This window comes from Camarhynchus parvulus, chromosome 13, assembly GCF_901933205.1.
Source record: "Camarhynchus parvulus chromosome 13, STF_HiC, whole genome shotgun sequence".
Lineage (NCBI taxonomy): Eukaryota > Metazoa > Chordata > Aves > Passeriformes > Thraupidae > Camarhynchus > Camarhynchus parvulus.
In genome coordinates this window covers 8,130,385-8,150,505 of record NC_044583.1, presented here as the reverse complement: position 1 = coordinate 8,150,505, position 20,121 = coordinate 8,130,385, and the positions used below count along the sequence as shown (strand labels likewise).

At 40.6% G+C, this 20,121-nt stretch overlaps 1 protein-coding gene across 4 annotated transcripts in view; it reads left to right on the top strand.

The window, feature by feature from the left end:
- The window catches only part of FSTL4 (follistatin like 4), a 220,281-nt gene that overhangs the window by 190,011 nt on the left and 10,149 nt on the right, over positions 1-20,121 (top strand). For 3 of the 4 annotated variants that reach the window (XM_030957556.1, XM_030957555.1, XM_030957557.1), the window contains exons 8-13: positions 2,647-2,767; positions 9,035-9,196; positions 10,220-10,354; positions 11,872-11,898; positions 16,998-17,116; positions 19,819-19,968. In XM_030957556.1, the coding sequence (XP_030813416.1) occupies positions 2,647-2,767; positions 9,035-9,196; positions 10,220-10,354; positions 11,872-11,898; positions 16,998-17,116; positions 19,819-19,968 (714 nt within the window). The remainder of the gene's footprint in view (positions 1-2,646; positions 2,768-9,034; positions 9,197-10,219; positions 10,355-11,871; positions 11,899-16,997; positions 17,117-19,818; positions 19,969-20,121) is intronic. The other variant, XM_030957558.1, reaches the window with a different exon arrangement.

Sequence of the window (20,121 nt, the reverse complement as noted above, 5' to 3'; positions counted from 1 at the left end):
TCTTTGATAACTTTCTTCAAACACTAGAAGTCAGAAAATAGATTTTAAAAGTCACAAACTGTGCTTTTACCAGTATAAGCCCCACTTTTCAAGAAAAACACTTTTGGAAAGGAAGTTAATAATACAATATTGTTACTCCTGTTCAATTGTGCAAGGGTTTTTTGCTTATATTAATACATTTGTATGTGTTGGAAAAAACAGATCATCCTTAAAAAGACAATTAGAGAGCACAAACCAAGCATTCAGAATATTTTTCTGTGATATTTTAAAGGAAGTAATGTACTTAAATAGAGAAGATTATATTGTCCTGTTTTTCCACAACTCCCTTGGACTAAATTATTCTATTAAAGTAGCCATCCTGCTTTTATTAATCTAAACTCAATTTTAGTTTCTTTTAACTTACAAAAACTGTTATTAAGTCCCCTCCAGTGCAATAATTTTCTGTATCTCATGCAAATATTTGAACAGGGTTGGTGTCTTTTCCATTAGCAGTTACTCATGCATCTTTGCTTTCCATCAGGAAAGATCTAACTGACCACAAAACAGGCAAATGCTTGAAATGGGGATTTTTGAGTAGATATTTGTAATAATGTATTGGAAAACTTAACCAGCTTATCCCATAGCATAGATGCCTGACACCAAGGTGACAATAATATCTTAGGTGCTTTTGATTATAGATAATGGATTTGATAATGATATAGATAATGGAAATCAGATAATCTGTGGATTTACTCTGATTCTTTGTAATTGTTCATACATTTGCCCATGGGAGCAGCACAGCCAGCAGAACCAGGTTATGATTGTGGGTGTGTCTGTGCCCTCTCAGGTGAAGGTTTGTGCTTTGGGAAGGGTTGTGTCCTACCAGTAAATTCTTTATTTCTCAGTGCTCACTTTCAACCTGCCTTAAAACATGTCTAAAAACTTAAGCAAGCTCTCTAAATTCTCTCCCCTCTGCCAGTGCTGGCCTGCCACTGAGAGGTGAGGCATGAATATGCTTCTTAATGCCAGACAGAGGGTTTTGGAGAAGGTTCCTGAGCTGACAGAAGTAGTGCCAGATCAATCCATACTGCAGGAGATGGGCTGTTTTGTACTTCTCTTGGAGGGTGCCAGCTGGCATTGCACGTCTGCTGCAGAATCACAGCTTCCTTCAAAAAATGTTCAAAGTGTGGTGTCTGGAAAGGAAGGTTCAAACGGCAAAGCACATGTACCCTGAACAGGCAGGAAATGTGAGATGTAAGGAGCCCCAGAAGGTTTGGGTTTAGAAATCAGCCCATGTGCTGATCAAACAGCTCCAGCCTGTGATCTCTGAGTCCTGGGCCGGGCTTGGCAGCAGCAGAGGGGTGTGGATGGTTCCTTACAGTGCTGGAGCTGCCATGGGTGCAGCAGGGAAGGAGCAGCATCAGAACTTGTGTGTGTGGATTCCCTTCCTCCAGCACAAAGAAATGAGGACCCAAGTTCTGTACTCCGAGCCAGCCGATCAAAGTGATGTTCCTGTTTAATCTGCCCCCCTGGTGGGTTCTGCCGTGCAGAGGAGGCAGTGAGCTGTCACCTCCCCGCTGCACACACTGGGCTGCAGGCTGGCTTCCAGCTGCACTTTGGAGCTTTGAAAACAAGTCCTTGTGTTTTCATAAGCAGAACCGCTCTGCAGCATTCACCCTGTTGTACTGGGTTTGTGCCCCCCTGACTGAAAGTTGAATTTTCCCATAATATTGTAGTTAAATTACTCAAAGAGTTCAATTTGACATACTTCACACCTGAGGATGATTACAGAAAAATCTTTCAGCACATGAGCTGTTTCAAAATGTATCCTCCTCAGTTTGCCTAGAAACACAAACACTCTGAAGCTGAAGAGAGTCTGAAGGTTGGTGGAGTAACAAGAGAAGCTGCTTCATTTAGCCATCAGTGCTGTGATTCTCTTAGCTATAATCCAGTAAATAAACATTGAAATTAATAAATAAAAAATGAATTTAAATCAATTCCTAAGCAGGGTGCTTGTACAGCATAATCAAGTGCCAAAAATGTGTCAAATAACTCAGATCCTTCCCGTCTGTAAGCAAAAATTGAAACAATGCAAGAGCATGTCTAAAAAGATGAAGGGGAGGAAGAAAGATACTTGTTAAGCAGTTACAGAACTAAACAGGTATGTTTGAGAAAAGGCTTTTTGTCTTCTTCCTTGTCTCCTGCCTAGGATGTTATCTGAGATAAGTAAAAAAGAGCTTCAGTTCTTTTTCATCAGGTCTCAAGGCTGCAGTGCATTTTCTAAGAACCAGCACAGATAAAGGAAATCTTAACCCACCCAAATGTTAGCATTTTATGCATCTGAGGTTAACAGGTAGATATTAAATTCCCCCATAAATTAAACAGCTGGAAATGACCATCTTTTTTATGTGCAAAAAGCACCTTGTTAGCAACAAAGCACAAAAGTTCATATTCTCAGATGAGTCACTTTACCTTACTCTTAAATCGCTGCTCATTTTCTCCCTGTGTGTTGATTTATGAACTTTATAGCCTACTGTTCAAAATTCAAGCTGTGTCCCCAGGCTGCATTGCTATCAAAACCTCTGAACAGGTAGTATCCATTCATGTAGTGCTTAAAATATTGTTACTGAATAATAAGGCACCTTTCCTGTCTTTTGTTCCATTCAGGATTTTGGAGAAGATGATTCCCTCTACATCACCAAGGTAACAACAATTCATATGGGCAATTACACCTGTCATGCCTACGGCTATGAGGAGCTGTATCAGACCCACATCCTTCAGGTGAATGGTTAGTAAATGGCATATGTGACATTCCATGAAAACATTCCCTGAGAAAAGTTGTGTGTTAACCTCATTCACACAGAGATGTGTAAAGCCACAGCCCAGATTATCTGTGCACGAGAGCAGATGCAGCTTGGGGTTTGCTCACTCGCACTGTCACACAGGCAGTCAAAAATAAAAGTGTCAAGGGGAGATGTGTATAATTACCTGGGCTTCAGGAGGTATCTTCATTGTTAAACAAGCTGTCAGTGACATTTCCAGAGAGTTAAGAGCAGCGTTTCCAAGCATCTCTTAAGTAATTACTACTTTTGTCAACAGAAGCGTTGCCTCAATAATTTCTTCTTCCAGAAAATCATTTCTGTTGCATGAAATAGCCCAGGATATTTAAATAAATACAGCAGTGTTTCCAAAAGCAGCTAACCTCCAGCTGTATATCCAGGTTATTACCTGCTTGTACTGAGCTTGGTTTGCTGAGGGCTGTTTACACTGGCTCACTGGATTGCAAAATGAGGGCAAATCATTTTACAGGTGAGAGAATCACACAATTCCAGCATTCTCGTGCACCTCCATCCCCTGGACTACATTTGTGCCTGGTGGAACTGATATTCAGGTTCTCACTATCTATCTCCTGACCTCAAACTCACTCAGTTGGATTTAGTTTAAAATTACATTAGATTAAGTCAGCATTTCATCAAGGGACCAGCCCACAGAGTGTCCACCATCCCCAGCAGCAACAGCATTTTCCAGCTTCCAACCCTTTTTCACATGTGCTGATGATGCCCAGCAGTGTCTCCAGAACAGGGGCACCCATTACTAACTGTGGGTACATTCTGGTATGAAATGGGATGTACACTATGGGATGTACTCTGGCATGAAAGCATTTATTTTTAATGAAAATTCAGTAACTTTATTAGAGGGTATATGTATTATAAGGAAAACTAGTATTTGTTCCTTTCTCTAGATGTGTGTTGACCTGCACAAAGGAGAGCTTTCAGCTGCTAAGAGCAAGTCACAGAGGTGACACAGAGGTGGCACACAGGTCAGCAGTGAGAGGAGAAACAATAAAGAGAGATACTTAAGCATCTTAAGAAGAGCCGTGTTGGTTTTGTTTTGAGGTTTTGTTTTGACTTCAGCTCAAGTCTTCTGGATGTGTGTAAGTGCTCCCCCCACCACACAAGTACCTGGAGGAGAGCACAAAGTATCTGGTTGATCTGAATGAAAACTGACTTAATGTCTCTACATAATAACTTGCCATCTTTTTGAGAAAGTAAACTGTAAATCTCAGCAATGTGGATAACCAAGTCGTGTGTGCTGCAGCTGAGAAAATAGGTTTCCTTCCTCAAAGTGCTGTTTGTTTGATGAATGGCAGTTGAAAGAAAAGCCAGCTAACAACTTAATCCCATGTCTATTATGTGCTGTATTATGAGGCCTGAATGGAGTTTAGTTGGCAGACAACAATGTAGACTTTATCAGCACTGAGAATAGAAGGCCCAAAGGCTTTGAAACTTAAGCCAGAATGAGAGGAAAGCTGGATGGATTGTGGGGAGGGGGTGATCTGTTCCATACTCACGCTTGCCACTTAGATTTAACTTGTTCTTGAAAGATCACATTTTCTTTTTAAGTGGAAGTTTCATACCATAGCTGCATGGGGGCTTTCTTACCAAAAGAAGAATGCTGTTATACAAAAAACACTATCTATGTGGGCTTTTTAATATGCTATATAGTCACTAAATACAGAATAAAAAGCCTTGCATTCTGGTATCAACTCAGGCTTGCTAGAAAACACTGCAGGGTCTAGAAATCTTTGTCTCACAGCATCTGATATTCCCTTGTGAGCCATTAGGCTTTGCAAAGCTGGGTTTTTGCAATTCTTGATGTGGCTGCCCACATCAGTATATTCCCTCCTGTTCTGCCTGTGTCACAGTTTCCTCCAGCAGCTGATGCAGGGGTGACAGCCCTGATGGCAGGAGAACATTGTTTGCCTTCAAATGCATTGGAGGGTTCCCAAGGCAGAGCCTTTCACAGGGAAACCTCAGTTTTAGTAACTTAAAGGACAAATTGAGGAATTTTTCTTGACAGGAGTAGAGGGAAGAAACTGAGCCAAGCTGAATTGAGTGAAGATGCTGAGAATCTAAGTGTAGTTGATGGGCTCTGTTCAGCACTGGGGCTTGTCTCTGTCTGTCTGTATCAAACTAAAAACTCCATCTTCAGCATGGAAGGGTTTTTGTTGCTTTCTTGTGTTGGACTAAAATGGTAAGAGAATGTGACAGAAGCAAATCAGCCAGAACTCGGGTGTATCTGCTTGCCTGTCTCCTCTAGGGAGGCACTGATCTACTTTCAACAGCAAAAACATGGGGGCTTTTTATTTTATTAAAATTATCAGAATTTTTCTTTTCACACCTCCCAAGTTTGTCTGTTGGGAGAGAATAGAGAAAGAAGATCCAACTAGAAGTAAAAGGGTTTATCCCCCACCCTTCCCAAGCCTGCTGTGTCTCTACAGGCAGGTTCTAATTTTTAGACTGTTTTTCAGTTAATTCAGTGTTTTCAAAGCTGCAGTAATTCTTCCAGCATCCTTTGGTCCTTTTCCATACCACCTGGGCCCTGTCTTACTGTTCCCACTAAGACACATCAATGAGCTTACAAAAGATTCTGATCTTAGTTATGTGTACTTTCTTCCTCTGCTTTTATCCAACATATTAGATGCTCTTTAGCTTTTTTTTTTTTGCCTCTTTTTAACATTAAGCTAGATTCTTATGTTGATTAGGTAATATAGAAAATAAGGAAATAAAAGCTTAAATAGAAAGTTTGCAGCCCAATTTTGACATTAAATGGTTCTGAGATTTGGTGCTCTACTACTGCTCAACTGCTGAATGCTATGCAGTGTTTCCTTTGTGTCAGATGGTTCAGGATATCCCAAATAACATGGGTGGATCCAGATGCTTATTTTGACAAGCAGAGATGAGAATCCTCTTAGGCAGAAAATGTGAAGGTCACCAGGTGAATACCCCAAGCTGCTGGCTCACATCTGGGCATGAAGCATGAAGCACATGTGAAATTCAGCCTGTTTGGTGGGAGAGGTTTGGTTGAGCTCATCAATCTCAGGATTCACAGTTACTGGTGAAATTTAAGTCAGTGTATTTGTGCAGCTTGCCCTTAACATCATTGGAGGAAAAGAAATTGCTGAAAGGCAATGTTTAAACATTTTAACAATGGAAAGTTCGTCTTGTGTGCTGGTATCTTTGATCAGGAGGAGCCAAGAACAGCAGGAAAATTTTGTTCTCTCCCATGTATGGATATTGCTTGGGAAATGTCTGCAGTATACACTAACTGTCAGGAGGAAGCAATTTAGCAGTTTTAAAAGAAAAAAAAGAGGTCCGGAGGATAAAGAATCTCATAAAATAATAATCAACTATGAAAATTGGTAAGTCTCTTGGTAAATCAAGAGATTTACTGAGTGTAGGAGATTTTCTAGGTGTAGGGCATCATTTTCCTTGGTCCTTGCGCTTAGGAAAACATCAGCATAAATCAGAATATTGTATTCCTTGAAAATAGTTTAAAAAAAGCCATTTGATCCTCAGCCCAATTATAAGGGTCCAATAGGACAAATTTTCCAGTAAGGGAGATGTTGTAAACATAGATGTTTCATTAATGTGGCTTTTCAGGAGAAAACGTAAAATGCTGCAAGCTCCTTTCAAATCATAAATGTAAAACATCTCGAGTAAATGATTAATCTGTTAATTATTGCTACACCCTGGAGTATAGAGCTCCTACAGCAGCAATGGATGTCTTTGGGCCTTGGTGCCACCATCTGTGCTCATCGTGTGCTTTATCACCTGAGCTGTTTTGTAGTAATGAATTGGTCTGCTCACCAGTGAGGTGCTGCTCAGTATGCAGTGGTAGGCAATCTACCCAATCTCATGCTTGTTTCAATGCCTCTTTCTTCCTACTTTGCTTAAGATAATGGCATTTTTATATTGCCCTTGGCTGCAGACACAGTAATGGTTAGCAATGATATATATTCACCAAGGGAAAAAGCAAAAGGTAATCCATATATCCCGAAGTCTGGAACTGAAATCTTTGCAAGTTTAATGTGCTTACTTGGAATGTATTAATTTGTAGCAAGGACAATAAAAATATATTCTGCAGTTTGCTGTTATCACAAGGCATTTGCATGAAATAATTTACCTGTGCAGTGAATTATGTAAGACAAGGGAGAAGAAATAAAAAGTTTAAAAATAGAAGGAAAAGGAAAAGAGAGCAGAAATGGAGGTGAAGCACATACTCTTTGTAGGTGAAAATAAACAGTTTCCTTATTAATCACTCTTGAAAAGATACCTTGCTATAATTTTAACTTAATTTTCATGCAGAGCATTGATTCGGTGTCTAGGACCTGTGAGCTACCTTTGGCAATATAAATCTGTTGTGTTTGCAGCCCTCCAGGTAAAATAGGTGGGTTATTCATGTGCAGACTATCAAGCTGTGAGGCAAAAATGTGAGAAATGAAAGTACAGTCTGCTTGTATTGCCCTGATTCTGGGGAGCTGATGGCTGTGGCCAGCCTGGGAAGTGCTGACACAGCTGCCCAGATGAGCAGGAAAGCCTAAAGCAAACACTACTAAGGAAATAACAGCCCACAGTGGTTTTGAGAGCATTAAATAGGTGATGACTGGGGTGGGCTGTGTCTCTGAGAGCTGGCAGGTGAGAAGACACTTGGCTTGGAGTGAAATTTCTCTGGTGCCTTTGGCCATGTGAGATCTCAGCCAAGTCAGCTGATTATAGGATTTGAGAATCAGACCCTCCTGAATATTGTAAATCTTTTTCCTCTGCATTTGTAGAAGGCACACTGTCCTTCAGCTGTGAGTCTAAATAAATCATGTTGGCCTTCAATGGACCTCAGTTACTCAATCATTTCATTCAAAAAATGTTACTAGTAGCATCCCATTCAGGCTGGCCAGATCCACATTGGACTCTGGCCATGATTTTACAAAACTGTACAGCTTTCAGCAGCTACATCATTAATCCCAAAATCTCCCAATCTGATAGAAAAGTTGACTGCTTCATTGTGAAACAGAGATACCATCAGCCACGGTATGAGACATCCTCACATTTCCTGTTATTTTTCCCTCAAGTTGAAAGAGTCTCACTGGTATCTTTCACTGATGCTGCAATATTGCGATTTTTTTTTTTTTAAGTGAGTCAGTAAATTGTTAAGAAATAGTTAATGGGTGGTATTAAGCCATGTTGGTTTGAGCAGTGAAGGAAAGATGATTGAAAATCAATGAACATCTCTGAAATCTTAATATAATTAGTAGTTCTGCCAGTGGAGTATATTAAATAGCTCAGGAGTGCCTTTGTGAACAAGGTAAGTCATGTTTTAAAAACCTCTCAGTGAAAAGAAGTAATTGATAAACACTTTATTTGTTCAGAATAAGAAGTAGTGAATACACAGTCCACTTCCTGATGGATAATTAAATACTGAAGATTAAGTTATTTTTCATAGGCAAGAATTCAAATTCCCTCCTAGATTCACTGAAGATCTGAAGTTTATACTTTCATTTTTAAATATGTGAGTACCCACGTTAGGTTTTAATCCAACTGTTAAATTCAGTTAGTCACTCAGTGAAAGTCTAAATACAGAATTGGATCGCAAGGTTGCTCCCTGGCATTGGTATATTAGTTTACTCTTTTCTGTTATAGAATCATAGGATCACAGACTGGTTTGGGATGGAAGGAATCTTAGACACCATCTCAATAATTTCAATCCAACCCCCTGCCATGGCCAGGGACACCTTCCACTAGACCACGTTGCTCCAAGCCCCATCCAGCCTGGCGTTGAAACTTCCAGGGATGGGGCATCCTCAGCTTCTCTCATATGCCAGTGCTTGGAAAAGCATTCTTTTCTATTTTCTGCCCCCAAAGTCAAGCTGTAGAAAAATCGTTCTTGTAGCTTGCACTGACAGCCAGACCAAGCTTTGTTCTCTGATTCTCAGCTCAGAGCCCCTCGTGGCACTGCAGGACAGCAGTGGCTCTGCAGCTCCGGTGCGGTCTCAAGTCCCCAATTCCTCAAGTCCCCAATTCCTCAAGTCCCTAATTCCCTAATTCCTCAAGTCCCCAATTCCTCAAGTCCCCAATTCCTCAAGTCCCTAATTCCCTAATTCCTCAAGTCCCCAATTCCTCAAGTCCCTAATTCCATAACTCCTCAAGTCCCCAATTCCTCAAGTCCCCAGGTCCCCAATTCCCCAATTCCTCAAGTCCCCCTTCCTTGCTCCCCGCAGTGCCTCCGGTGATCCGCGTGTACCCCGAGACGCAGGCGCAGGAGCCGGGCGTGTCAGCCAGCCTGAAATGTCACGCCGAAGGCATCCCTAATCCCCGAATTACCTGGCTGAAGAACGGCATTGATATCATGCCAAAACTATCCAAACAGCTATCGCTCCTCGGTAAGAACAGAATTTTGATTAATTAAAGTATTGTAGGCAGGGATTAAGGAGGATTATTTTGCACTTTAAACCAGAAGTTCTTGTACTTTGCTAAGCCACAGTTGTAGGAAATCGTGTTATAAAACCCCTGTTCTTTCTTTTTATCTCTTTCTCCTGTGAATTTCCTGGGAAATACACTATTGATTGATGTAAGTGGTAATTGCATTCTGTTCAAAGACAGCCTGCCTGTTTCTTCATTGCCTTGCTTCTTGTGTACAGCACAGGAGAAAAGAAGTGCATTAAATTATTTGAAGAGAAATTCATTCAATTATTTGTTCACGTCTAAGACCACACTGGATGCAAGTCAGCTGAGTCATTCTCCCACTCAGCCCTGCTGAAGGAATTGGGCTTTTAACTCCTCTAGGTCCCCATTCAAATGAGGGTGCAACAGGCATAGCAATAAGCAAGAACATTAATTTGCAATTTTCTGTGTAAAAATATTAACCCCATCCTCAATGCAGGCCCCAGTCTGGCTTTGGTAGATTGTGCCCTTTAGCCTGTGTTGGTAGCACTGATATTGCTGCATGACACATACAATGTCTCAACGTGTTCCACAGGTTTTAGCCATTGGTCTCACTGCAGGAAGCAAAATGATAGGAGGAACTATAGAGAGATCCCTTTAAACCAAAGTTTTTTTGTGATCTGATGAAAAACAGTTTGCAAAACTGAAATTAATTTTTCTTCACTAAAGCCAAAGCACTTTTCTAACAAAAAGAAGAAATAAATGAAAGGTAATTTATAGTTTGATTTGATATTGTTCTTTGTTCTTTTCTGGTGTGGAGCATGTATGTGCTGATGGGAGGAGGCAAGACATCAGCTCCCATGAGAATCCCCACAAACCTCTAGTTAAATAGGGGGAGACACGGTGGGGTGGAACCACCCTGTTGAGCCTTCACTGGGTGGCTGTGGTGATGGAGGACAATTAAGGCAGGGACAGCAATTAGCAGCAGTGAGGGGCACTGTTTATGAGTGTCTCTCTTACAGCAAATGGAAGTGAACTCCACATCAGCAGTGTTCGCTATGAAGACACTGGTGCCTACACCTGCATTGCCAAAAATGAGGTGGGAGTGGACGAGGACATTTCTTCCCTTTTCATTGAAGACTCAGCAAGAAAGACCCGTAAGCTCAATTTTCCATGCATTTCTTTCTTTAAATAGTGTTGGAATGGTATACATTTAATTTAATTTAATATAATTTAGTTCAGGCTATTGCATGCAGTAAGTTGGATCTTACACAAGGTAATGACAGTTCTGAATGCCCTTTGATCAGAGGATTGGACACTTTTTGGGGTAGGAATCATGCAGAGAAGGTAAAATCTTGTCCAGGAAGATGGTCTCTTTCGTGTCCCAGAGGTATACTGGATGTGTGATGGGTAATAAGCTTTATTGGAGTAACAAATTGGCAAGAGTTTCAGATATCAGAAAACCCAAGATGTAATATTTTGTCACATTCTATAAATCTCATTCATTTCTGTATAAGGCTTCTTTTGAAGCCAGTTACCAGTCAAAATTCTTGAATATTTAGATATCTGAAAAATGTCGTGATTAAATTATTTTACCTGATTTTACATCACTGACTGGCAAAATAGGTTTCCCTCAGCGTGAAATTATCTTCCACCTCAAAGACAAATACCCTCCCAGCTAATCTTCCCCCATCTCCCATAGGAGTGCAGCAGTGTTATCTTGACCACACTGACCCCAAAATAGAATTGCTGAAGGAGATGATCAGTTGTCCCAGTAGAAAAGCTCCAAGAGGCCTGATCTTTCCCAGTTCTGCTTTCTTGAATGCCTGGGAGATTACCTGGGTTTATGGTGATACTAAAAGTCTAGGTGCAAATGGGATTTTTACTGCTTTTCTGGCTGCTAATATAGAACAAGAATTGAAACAAAGTTGCCCATAAATATGGGCTTTCAAGGAAGATCTTTGGAAAAGATATCCTATTCCTCATTAGCTAGATTTATGTACTCTTGTTAATATTGGTCATTTTCCCTTGAATACTTGAGCAAGGGAAATTACAGTATGTTGAGAAATAATTGGATGTATCTGGAACAGAAATTCAAATGCAGGTGTACTTTCAAAGCTTATGTGAATCCTGAAAGAATGCAGTTGCATGAAGTTCCAAGGGAAAAGCAGCCAAGGGTGTAGCTGCTGTAGCTGCCAGTCTCAGGCTTCTTCTGAAAGATGCTGGTGGACCTGGCAGTGCTGGGTTAATGGTTGGACTCGATGATCTTAGAGGTTTTTTCCAACCTTAATGGTTCTATAATTCCATGTTATGTTTCCTCATGGAACCTGCACAGAAAACCACAGGCTGTACCACACCTGCAGCTGCATTTGAAGGTAACAGCTCCTCTTTAGTAGGTCATTGATCTTTGCACAGCTGCCTTCATTTCAGAAAGGATTTTTCCCATGTCAAAGTTTCTTAATTGTCTCTAGAAGGAGCAAATGTGTTTAGAACTCTCTGTCTTTCTTGGTATTTTATTTGAATGAATGTTACAAAATTTTCACCAATTAAACAGTTCATGTAAACATGAGTATTTATTCAGTTACTTGATACAATGAAAGTTTTGACATTGTTTTGTTGTTTTTTTTTCTTTTCCTGATTATTTTCTGGCTTTCCCAATATTCTGATGCTGCAGTTGCAAACATACTGTGGCGAGAGGAAGGTACTGCAGTAAAGTTCTTTTGTTGTAGTGATAATGTGCTTGTCTGCTTTAATAATTCCATGATGGGCCATTCTCCACTGACTTACCACTAACCCTATCAACTTTCACAGTCACCAGATTAAGTACAGACCAGACTTTTAAAACCTAAATTATTCAAATAAGAGATGTCACTCTTGTACCTATCACTTCTTGCATTTTCCCACTATGAAATAAAAATGACCATAAAATATATAAAAATATGAATTTTATATATACTGCCAGAAATGTGAGTAGCCTGAGATTTTCAAGCTGCATTAGCAATCACACAAGTGTCAGAAGTGCTCTCAAATTAGCATAATTGAACAAGTAAGGCATAAATTCAATATACTGCATTTTTAAGCAGGCAATTCAAGCTCTTCCTTTTCAATAGCATGTATTGATGTTTTCTAGGTGAGCAACAGAAATTGTGTTCTTGACTGTTAGGCAAAACAAAAATCCAAACCACAACAGGTTTTCTTCCCTCTATCCTTTGAATCAATGTAGGGTTGCCCACTTTCTCCTTGTTTTAATTGGCAGTTAAGAGCTCTAGTTTGATCAAACTTACAGTGTGCCCTTCACATAGTCAACAACTGTGTATCTTGGAAGCCAAAGTAAAACAAAAACCCATCATGAGCAGCTAATTGACTCAAAGATGTCATGGAGGCCCTTAAAATTATCTTATTGTGTACATCCATACGTGCTGTCATAATTTCCAAAATATCCAGTAAGAAGCATCATGCAGCAGCCCGGGGGCTCTCACAAAGGTTGTCCATCTGACCCTGTGACCTTGGGCTCCTGGAGGGCTGTGAGCAGGACACCCACTCCCTGGAGGAAGGTTCTGAGGTTCAAGTGCACATGTAAACCAGTTTTCTCACATCTGCCAGCTGCTTATGAGGCAGCTGAGACCTTGGTGTCCCTCAAACTGTGTGGGAAGGGTTGCTGTGCAGTGACAAACTGCTCTCAGCCATGTCCCCCTGCCCCCTGCAAACCCCCAAACTCCCTCATGCTGCTCCTCCAAGAAGGGCTTCAGGCTCACTCTGCTTTTGGAGGGTGCAAAGCCCCTTTGTCAGTAGTGCCTCCAAAACAATAGCTGGCTTTCCAGGCTCAGCAGGAAGGTTCTGGGTAGCTTGGGCTTGGCACAAAGGATTTTGGGGCAGAAGGAGGGTGCCAGGGCGTGGTGACAAACGCCTGGTGCACACTGTCAGTGCCACCATTGGCCACAGACACATGGAGCAAATACACTGGTTTATTTCTAGAGTCCCTTCCAACCCAAGGCAAATGCAACTCGCTGGAGGTCAGGGAAGTGGCTCAGTCACCTAGGAGAGCTCCCCAGCACTTCTTTCTGAACACCCCACCAGCAGGTTCCTGGTGCAGGGCTGAGAGGAATCGTCACTGCTGAAGTTCCTGTAAATGGCATTATGGGCACTAAGAATTGCTATTTCCCTTCTGCTTGGAAATGAAATCTCTAATGCATCTCATCAGTCCAGCGTCACCTGCACGATGCTCCATGGCTGTTTATACACAGTGTCCCTTACGCTCCTTTTAAAAGAAAGCAGCTGGATAATCCTACCAGATGTAGAAGTAGAGGAATATTTAAAGAACAGCTGAGAAGTTCATTGCAGAAAGTCTTATAATTTTATTAAATAGATGGACTTACTGCTTATCAACCTTGCATATTTTAAATGAAAGTATGAGCAGTGTTGAGGCAAAACATGGCCAGTAAAGCAGATCTGCTATTGATGGTCCTAAACAATTCAGTATCTGTGAAGCAGGTTTATTACCCTGCTTGTGTTGTTCTGTAGTATGTGATGGGCACGTTCATTCTAGAATATACTTCAGCATGTGAAATCTTGGCACAGAGAAGCTGGAAGACAGGAATGGTATTTTTGGTTTTACATTTTAATATATTCTTTCAATTCCTTACTATGTACAAGTAACAATATTAACAAACGCATTGGTAGATTTGAGCTCCTTTAAAATGATCACAACCTCATCCCCACAAGGTCTGGAGTAATTAAAAACTTGGGAAAATGCCTAAACAAAATATGGTATACAACAAATTTTTGCTGCAAGTCAAACTTTTAAAACAAGTATTTGGTCATTTTAAAAGTCAGTCTGTCAATTTGTTCTCAAAACCTTTCAGATCATGCACAAGCAATGCCTTAAGAAATTAGTGCATATAGGGCAACCAGCCAGTTAAACCTGGGGCTGGAAGCACATGCAGTATTTACTCAATGTACAAATAATTTTTAATTTTGTCCAGAGAAAACCATGAGTAGCCCAAATGTAAAGCAGAGATTTTTTTTCATGACAGTGTTCATTTCTGTAGTGAGCATTGCTTACTTAATACCTGGAGAAAAGGGGCATTTTGTGCCAGCAGCCAATCAGCAGTTATGTGAGTGTATGCACTTAAAAAGCTGAAAGCCTTTTCATTACCAAATGTAAGTTCTAAAATATTTCCAAGTATTTAAATTAAGTTGAGAAAAACTATTTAAGTATAAGATCAGAGGAGAGTATTCCATGGTGAGAAATTTGCCCTTTGATCTCAAAGGAGGGATGTATAAATGTACACTGATGGAGACACTGTATTTCTCAAATAAGCTCTTGTTGACATCAGGTGTTCTCCCAATGTTTTTTTGTTAGACCCAGCTTCATCTGGAATGGATCAAATAAGAACTGTTATGTTTAGAAAGCCCTCCCCATTCTTAATGGTTTTGGTTTTTTATATTAGGGATATTTTGCTATATAGGTGAAGTATTTTGCCTTTCATAATGCCTTTAGGTTTTGAACTAGTTGTGTCATCTAACCTGAAACGTCCTCAATTCAAAAGGAAAAAAGTTTTCAAAACTCCTCATTAGTCCCCAAGTTCCCAATTTAGTCCCTGCCTCGCTACTATAAAAAACACAAAATACTTCATTGCCCACCTCTGTAATGAAATAATTCCCAAGTCCCTGCACCAAGGAGTTGCATCAGTATAACAAAAAATTGAGTCTGTTCTACTGATGTCCATGAGAGATTGTTTAGGATGCACCCAACCAAGATTTTGCAAACGTTTCATAAGTCACAATAAAACACCTAGTTTGTCTAGTAAAATCCTGCTTGGCCTGAATATCAGTATGAAGACCAATCTCTAGGGGAAAAAACGTGGTTTAATTTTAACTGACAAACTTTTTTAAAAGAGAGTAACTGGATGCTCTCGGAAATTTGTAGTATATTTTAATCAGTCTGCACAAAAACTTGGACTCATTTTACTGTAAAATAAGTAGTAGAACTTGCCAAGTCTCTGACTCTAAACCTATTGGGGTAAAATTTTTAATCAAAGTATTTTTGTGGTAATTAAGGTCTTCTTAAATACACCCTCATTGTAATGGGATCATCAGACAAAATCACGCTACTCTTGTGCATGAAAATAATTATAAGCATCTTCACAGTAGTCCTAATTGATTGCCTGCCTGTTTTCACTTCTGAGGATTAAAATCCTTTACCCATGAAATGTCGGCACTCATTCCAGGCCAGGGTCAAATTCTGCCCTCTGAGTGTTCATCAAATCCCACTAAAGCAGGTGGGAGTTGTGTGGATGCTGGGAGTGCAGCTTTTGGTCCAAAGTGCCTGAATGAATTGTATTACCAATATACTTGGGGAAAAATAACTCTTAGTCCACGAAATAACTCACAATGGAGTTTTTTTCCTACATGCATGATCCAGCCCTGTGCAATCACATTTGAGGATCACAGCTCTTGTACCCACCTGATCCCCTATCTGGGGGATTTCTGTGCTATGGTTCAGAGATTCAACTTGAACCATGTCAGTACAGCAAACACCACATGCTGACACATTGTTCTCTAGAGCTACTCATTTGGCATCAAAAGAAGGGGGCTTAGCAACAAAAAAATCCTTCTAGCCTTACTAAATACAATATGGTTTACAACATTTTCCAAAAATGCATTTGTCCAAATTATCCCTATTTTTACTGTCAAATTTCCTGTGATGATTTAGATCTCAATCCTGCAGACAGTTAAGAAATGTGAGAAACACTGTCTCTGTGAGAAGTACTTAGAGCCGCCACCACAGGACCAGCAAAGGGAATTTTTAGCACTGAACACTGTTCAGAGCCATGCAATGGGGGCTTTATTTCTCCATGGGAAAAATGGAATAAATTAGAAGATAAAAATTGTATCATCACCATATTGTTGGCAGATAAAGTGCACTCTTAACACTGCTAGGGGTGACAGTGGTCATTGCAAACACTTACTGGTGGTGGTGTGAAAAAATGGAATTATTGGATCTTTGAGACTAGAGGGTTTGAAAGGATCCTGACCATTTCTTAAAGATCTTGTCACTGCAATTCCCTGTAGCATGAAATAGGCGATAAAACACAATCTCCTAATGGCAAAGCAATGACAATCAGCCAGCTTTCCAAATCTCCTGGAATGCCCTGGTTGGATAAATGAGTGCTAATGCAATGCTGAACTACTCCACATTTGTGAGTTACAGTTTTCAAGATTTCAAAAATGTATTTATTTTGGTGGCTGTAGTTAGTTCTTTCAGATATTTTAAGAAAATAAATTATATATTTTCATTCATGGTACAGATGCTAAACACTTCCATTTAACATCACAGTTACCAGTGGTCAAGTTGCCTGTAACAGGATGACCTTCACTTTAATTTTTACTAAAGCTTGTCTTTCGGTTCTCAAATTATTGCCAAGCTGTTTTTAATGAAATCATAGGAAAAAACCAAATTCATAATCTGAGGGGGGTAGCAGTACAACAGAGAGGCTTCTTGGGATCAAATCCTGTTTTGGTACCTATTTACAAGACCCAGACATAATTATTTGGGTACAACCACCGCCACCAAGGCAATGCATTTTTGAACATGTTTGTACCTCTTCACTCCTTGAAGCCCTTGTTGTGACATGAAATTTGATTTGTGAATGCTCCAACTGCATCCAAATGAACAACTTTTATGTAAGGCAGATTTTGTTTGTCGGGAAAGGAAGACAAGTTCTTTAAAAAAGTCCTAACCGCTATGGATTCATGCAAAAAAAAAATCCAACTCCTTCTTCTTTATCCCCCTTTAAGGCCTGAGTGTTGGGAATATGTTCTATGTCTTTTCTGATGATGGGATCACAGTCCTTCAGCCAAATGAATGTGAAATCCGGAGACACATCAGGCCTGAAGAGAGGATTTTCACAAGTTATGTAAGTCCTGAACCCAGCAGCTACAGCTGACAGCTGGGAAACTTTCTCTTAATCTCTTCAAAGGTTGTTATTGCTAAAGGACCTGTTTGCCACAGGGGTGCTGGAGCTTGGTGGGCTTCATGCAGCATCCCTGAGGTGTAGCATCTTCTCTTGAAAATCAGGGGATCCACGTAAGTTCTGAGGCTGACATGGAGGATTTACTGACACGCTGCAGAGAATTTGGCCAGTTATCACAAAAGCAAAGATTTTCATTTGTCCTTTTGATCCATTTACTTATCCATGTCCCAAATTTGTAACTGGGCTTTAGGGAAGATACAAAAGTCAACAGCAGAGAGATGTGCACATCATTCACTGGTGCTCCTTTTACTGATGGCTCCATAGGCAAAGTGAGTTACTTTGGGCCACTTTCTGCTCTTTGGAAATGCTTTGCTATGTTAAACTGCAGCAGGGAGGCAAATAAGAATGCCCAGAAAATGGTTGTGCCATGGAGATCCTCTGCATCTTCTGCACTGAGAGAGAGACTGCACTGTCTGTGTTTGCTGTTGGCACTTTCCTGTCTGCGCTGAATTTACCTAGCCCTTGCTTTAGGAATTACACGGAAAATTTTTTCAGGTGTCAGAAATGTCAAGTACTGGCTTGTAGGCAGTGGAGCTCAACATGGCCAGTGGGATAACACGTGCCTGGAGGCTCTGTGAGGTCAGTGTTCTCAGTGACCTGTTATGTACTCCTGCACAGGAACATACAGCAGGCATATCCTCATGAAACTGTCAGTTCTTAAAAAAAAACACAGGTGCTGAAATACATTCAGAAATGCTTTTTTAGTCACTCCTTTCCTTAGTTTCTAATTTTTAAAAGGGGAAGTTGAAAATGTGGCTAAAGAATGTGACTCTTCTGAAAGAAAGGGCTCAGCCTTGATTTTAGTTTTGGGAGGAATCTAAGGCTAGAATTGCTGTCATGAGCCCTGCAGGTTGGGTCAAGCTCTGTGTCTTATGAGTGTGTAGGAAGTATTTTTAAAATCTCAATAAATTTGTGGTTGATACTGGGGTTTTTTCCACTAGATTTTAATATACCTTGGAAGAAGTCCAGATTGATGCTCCCCCCAAGGCTAGTCCTTACCATGGACTTAATGCTATTAAGCCATACCTAAGCTTTACTAAGACAGAAATCCAATGTTTCTTTTCTAAAGAACTGTAATTAATGAAGAACTGGTCCTGGAGAAACAGATTGAAAAGAACAAAACACAGAAGGCACTCAAGGAAATAATGTCAGCACGTTGGTGTGCATGAGAGGGATTTTTAACATCACTTGGCTGCTCTTCAGAGACACCTCTGAGGGATTCCTACAGATCTCCAAGGACCCTTCCCTTGGTCTGGGGATAACTGACATTTTTTCCTCCCTTTTCCCTTTTACTATCTTGGGTGCTTGCTACACAGACAGTGTCACCAGCCCAACTTTAGGAGTGGATCTACAAAAAAGGTTGCTTCATTTGCTCATAGAGGGCCCAAAAGCAGGTGGAGCAGCTGCAGCTGAGCCCTGTAGCAGAAAGACTGGTAACTTTTCCCTGCTCCCCTTGGCTTGGGTGGATGCTGTGTTGTGAGGGCTGAGGATGAGGAGGGCACTGTGAAGGCTGGCAGGTGTCTGACTATGTGAATGGCTCCTGGAAGCCCAAGTCTGGGCTTTTGTGTTATCTTCTGGCTTTTAGCATAGATTCTCAGCCTAGCTGGAGAAACAGAAAGGAAAATGCTGCCAAGTAATTGAGTCTTTTATCTTCAGCCCTTACTCATGATCTCCACCAAGACACTCAGCCAGCAGAGCTGTGCTGCTTAGAGGTGACAGCTTTCTGTCCATAATTGTTGCACATGGTGTAGGTCCCTTCCAACTCAGGATATTCTATTCTATTCTACTCTATTCTATTCTATTCTATTCTATTCTATTCTATTCTATTCTGTTCTGTTCTGTTCTGTTCTGTTCCTCCAGTACAGACACAATGCTGACTTTTTTTTTTTGTACCTCCTCTTTCCCTGAACAAGCTCTGATGCATCTCCAATCACATTTCCCTTAGGTAGGTGGGCCATTATTTGATATTACCCAACACAAGGTCTAAAATCAACTGTTATGCTCACTGAAATTTATATGTGTTCATTCTCATTTTACCCCATTTCCTCCCCACAGCCTGGTCCCATGCAAATGCTCTTTCAAATAAAGCATCTTGACAGAAGGAAGAGCAATGAGAAGTAGCAAACATGCAGAGAGTTGTTGGTGAGACCAAAAGTGACTCTTCAAACTCCTCTGCAGAAAATGAAGACTTTATGAAAAATATAAAGAGCAGTGACTCAATTAATGTAAATCACTGTTTTTTCAAAGCACAGAGTGATCGTTCTGTTGCTAATAAATGCTGACAGCACTGCAAGTCTTGATGAACCACAGCATGCTTCAAAAGATCAGTCCATAGGCTCTGTGGTTATTGAAATTCAATATAGGTTTGCAGGAGGTCCGGCTGTTTAATGTCATTGCATAGAGCCAGGCTGAAGTGTGGTACCTGATAAATTAATTATTTCATGTTTTCCAGGAAAGAAAGGGGAGAAATATCATCCTAATGGAATCCCCAGGGATTTTTTCCTGCAGTTTACAAGGCTAAGCTTCTTGCAGCTCTAGGCCCTGAACTTGTAAAAATTAAGCCTTCTCTTTTTTTAACCCCTCAGGAGGAGATCTGTCCTAGAGTGGAAGGTGAAGACACTCAGTCCTGCCTCTGGACTTCAGCAGTCAATGTCAGAGACAAGTACATTTATGTGACACAGCCAAAGCAGAACAGAGTAATGATAATTGATATCCAGACTCAAAAAGCCATTCAGGTACTTACAAGTGAACACATTATTCACTGATGAAAAAAGACTTGATATAAGACAAAAAAAAAATCAGATCTTTGCCCAGTGGATCTGCTGGGCAAAGATCTGCTGATCAGTAAAGAGCTGGGCCTGTGTTGCTTTGACCAGTGGCATCACATG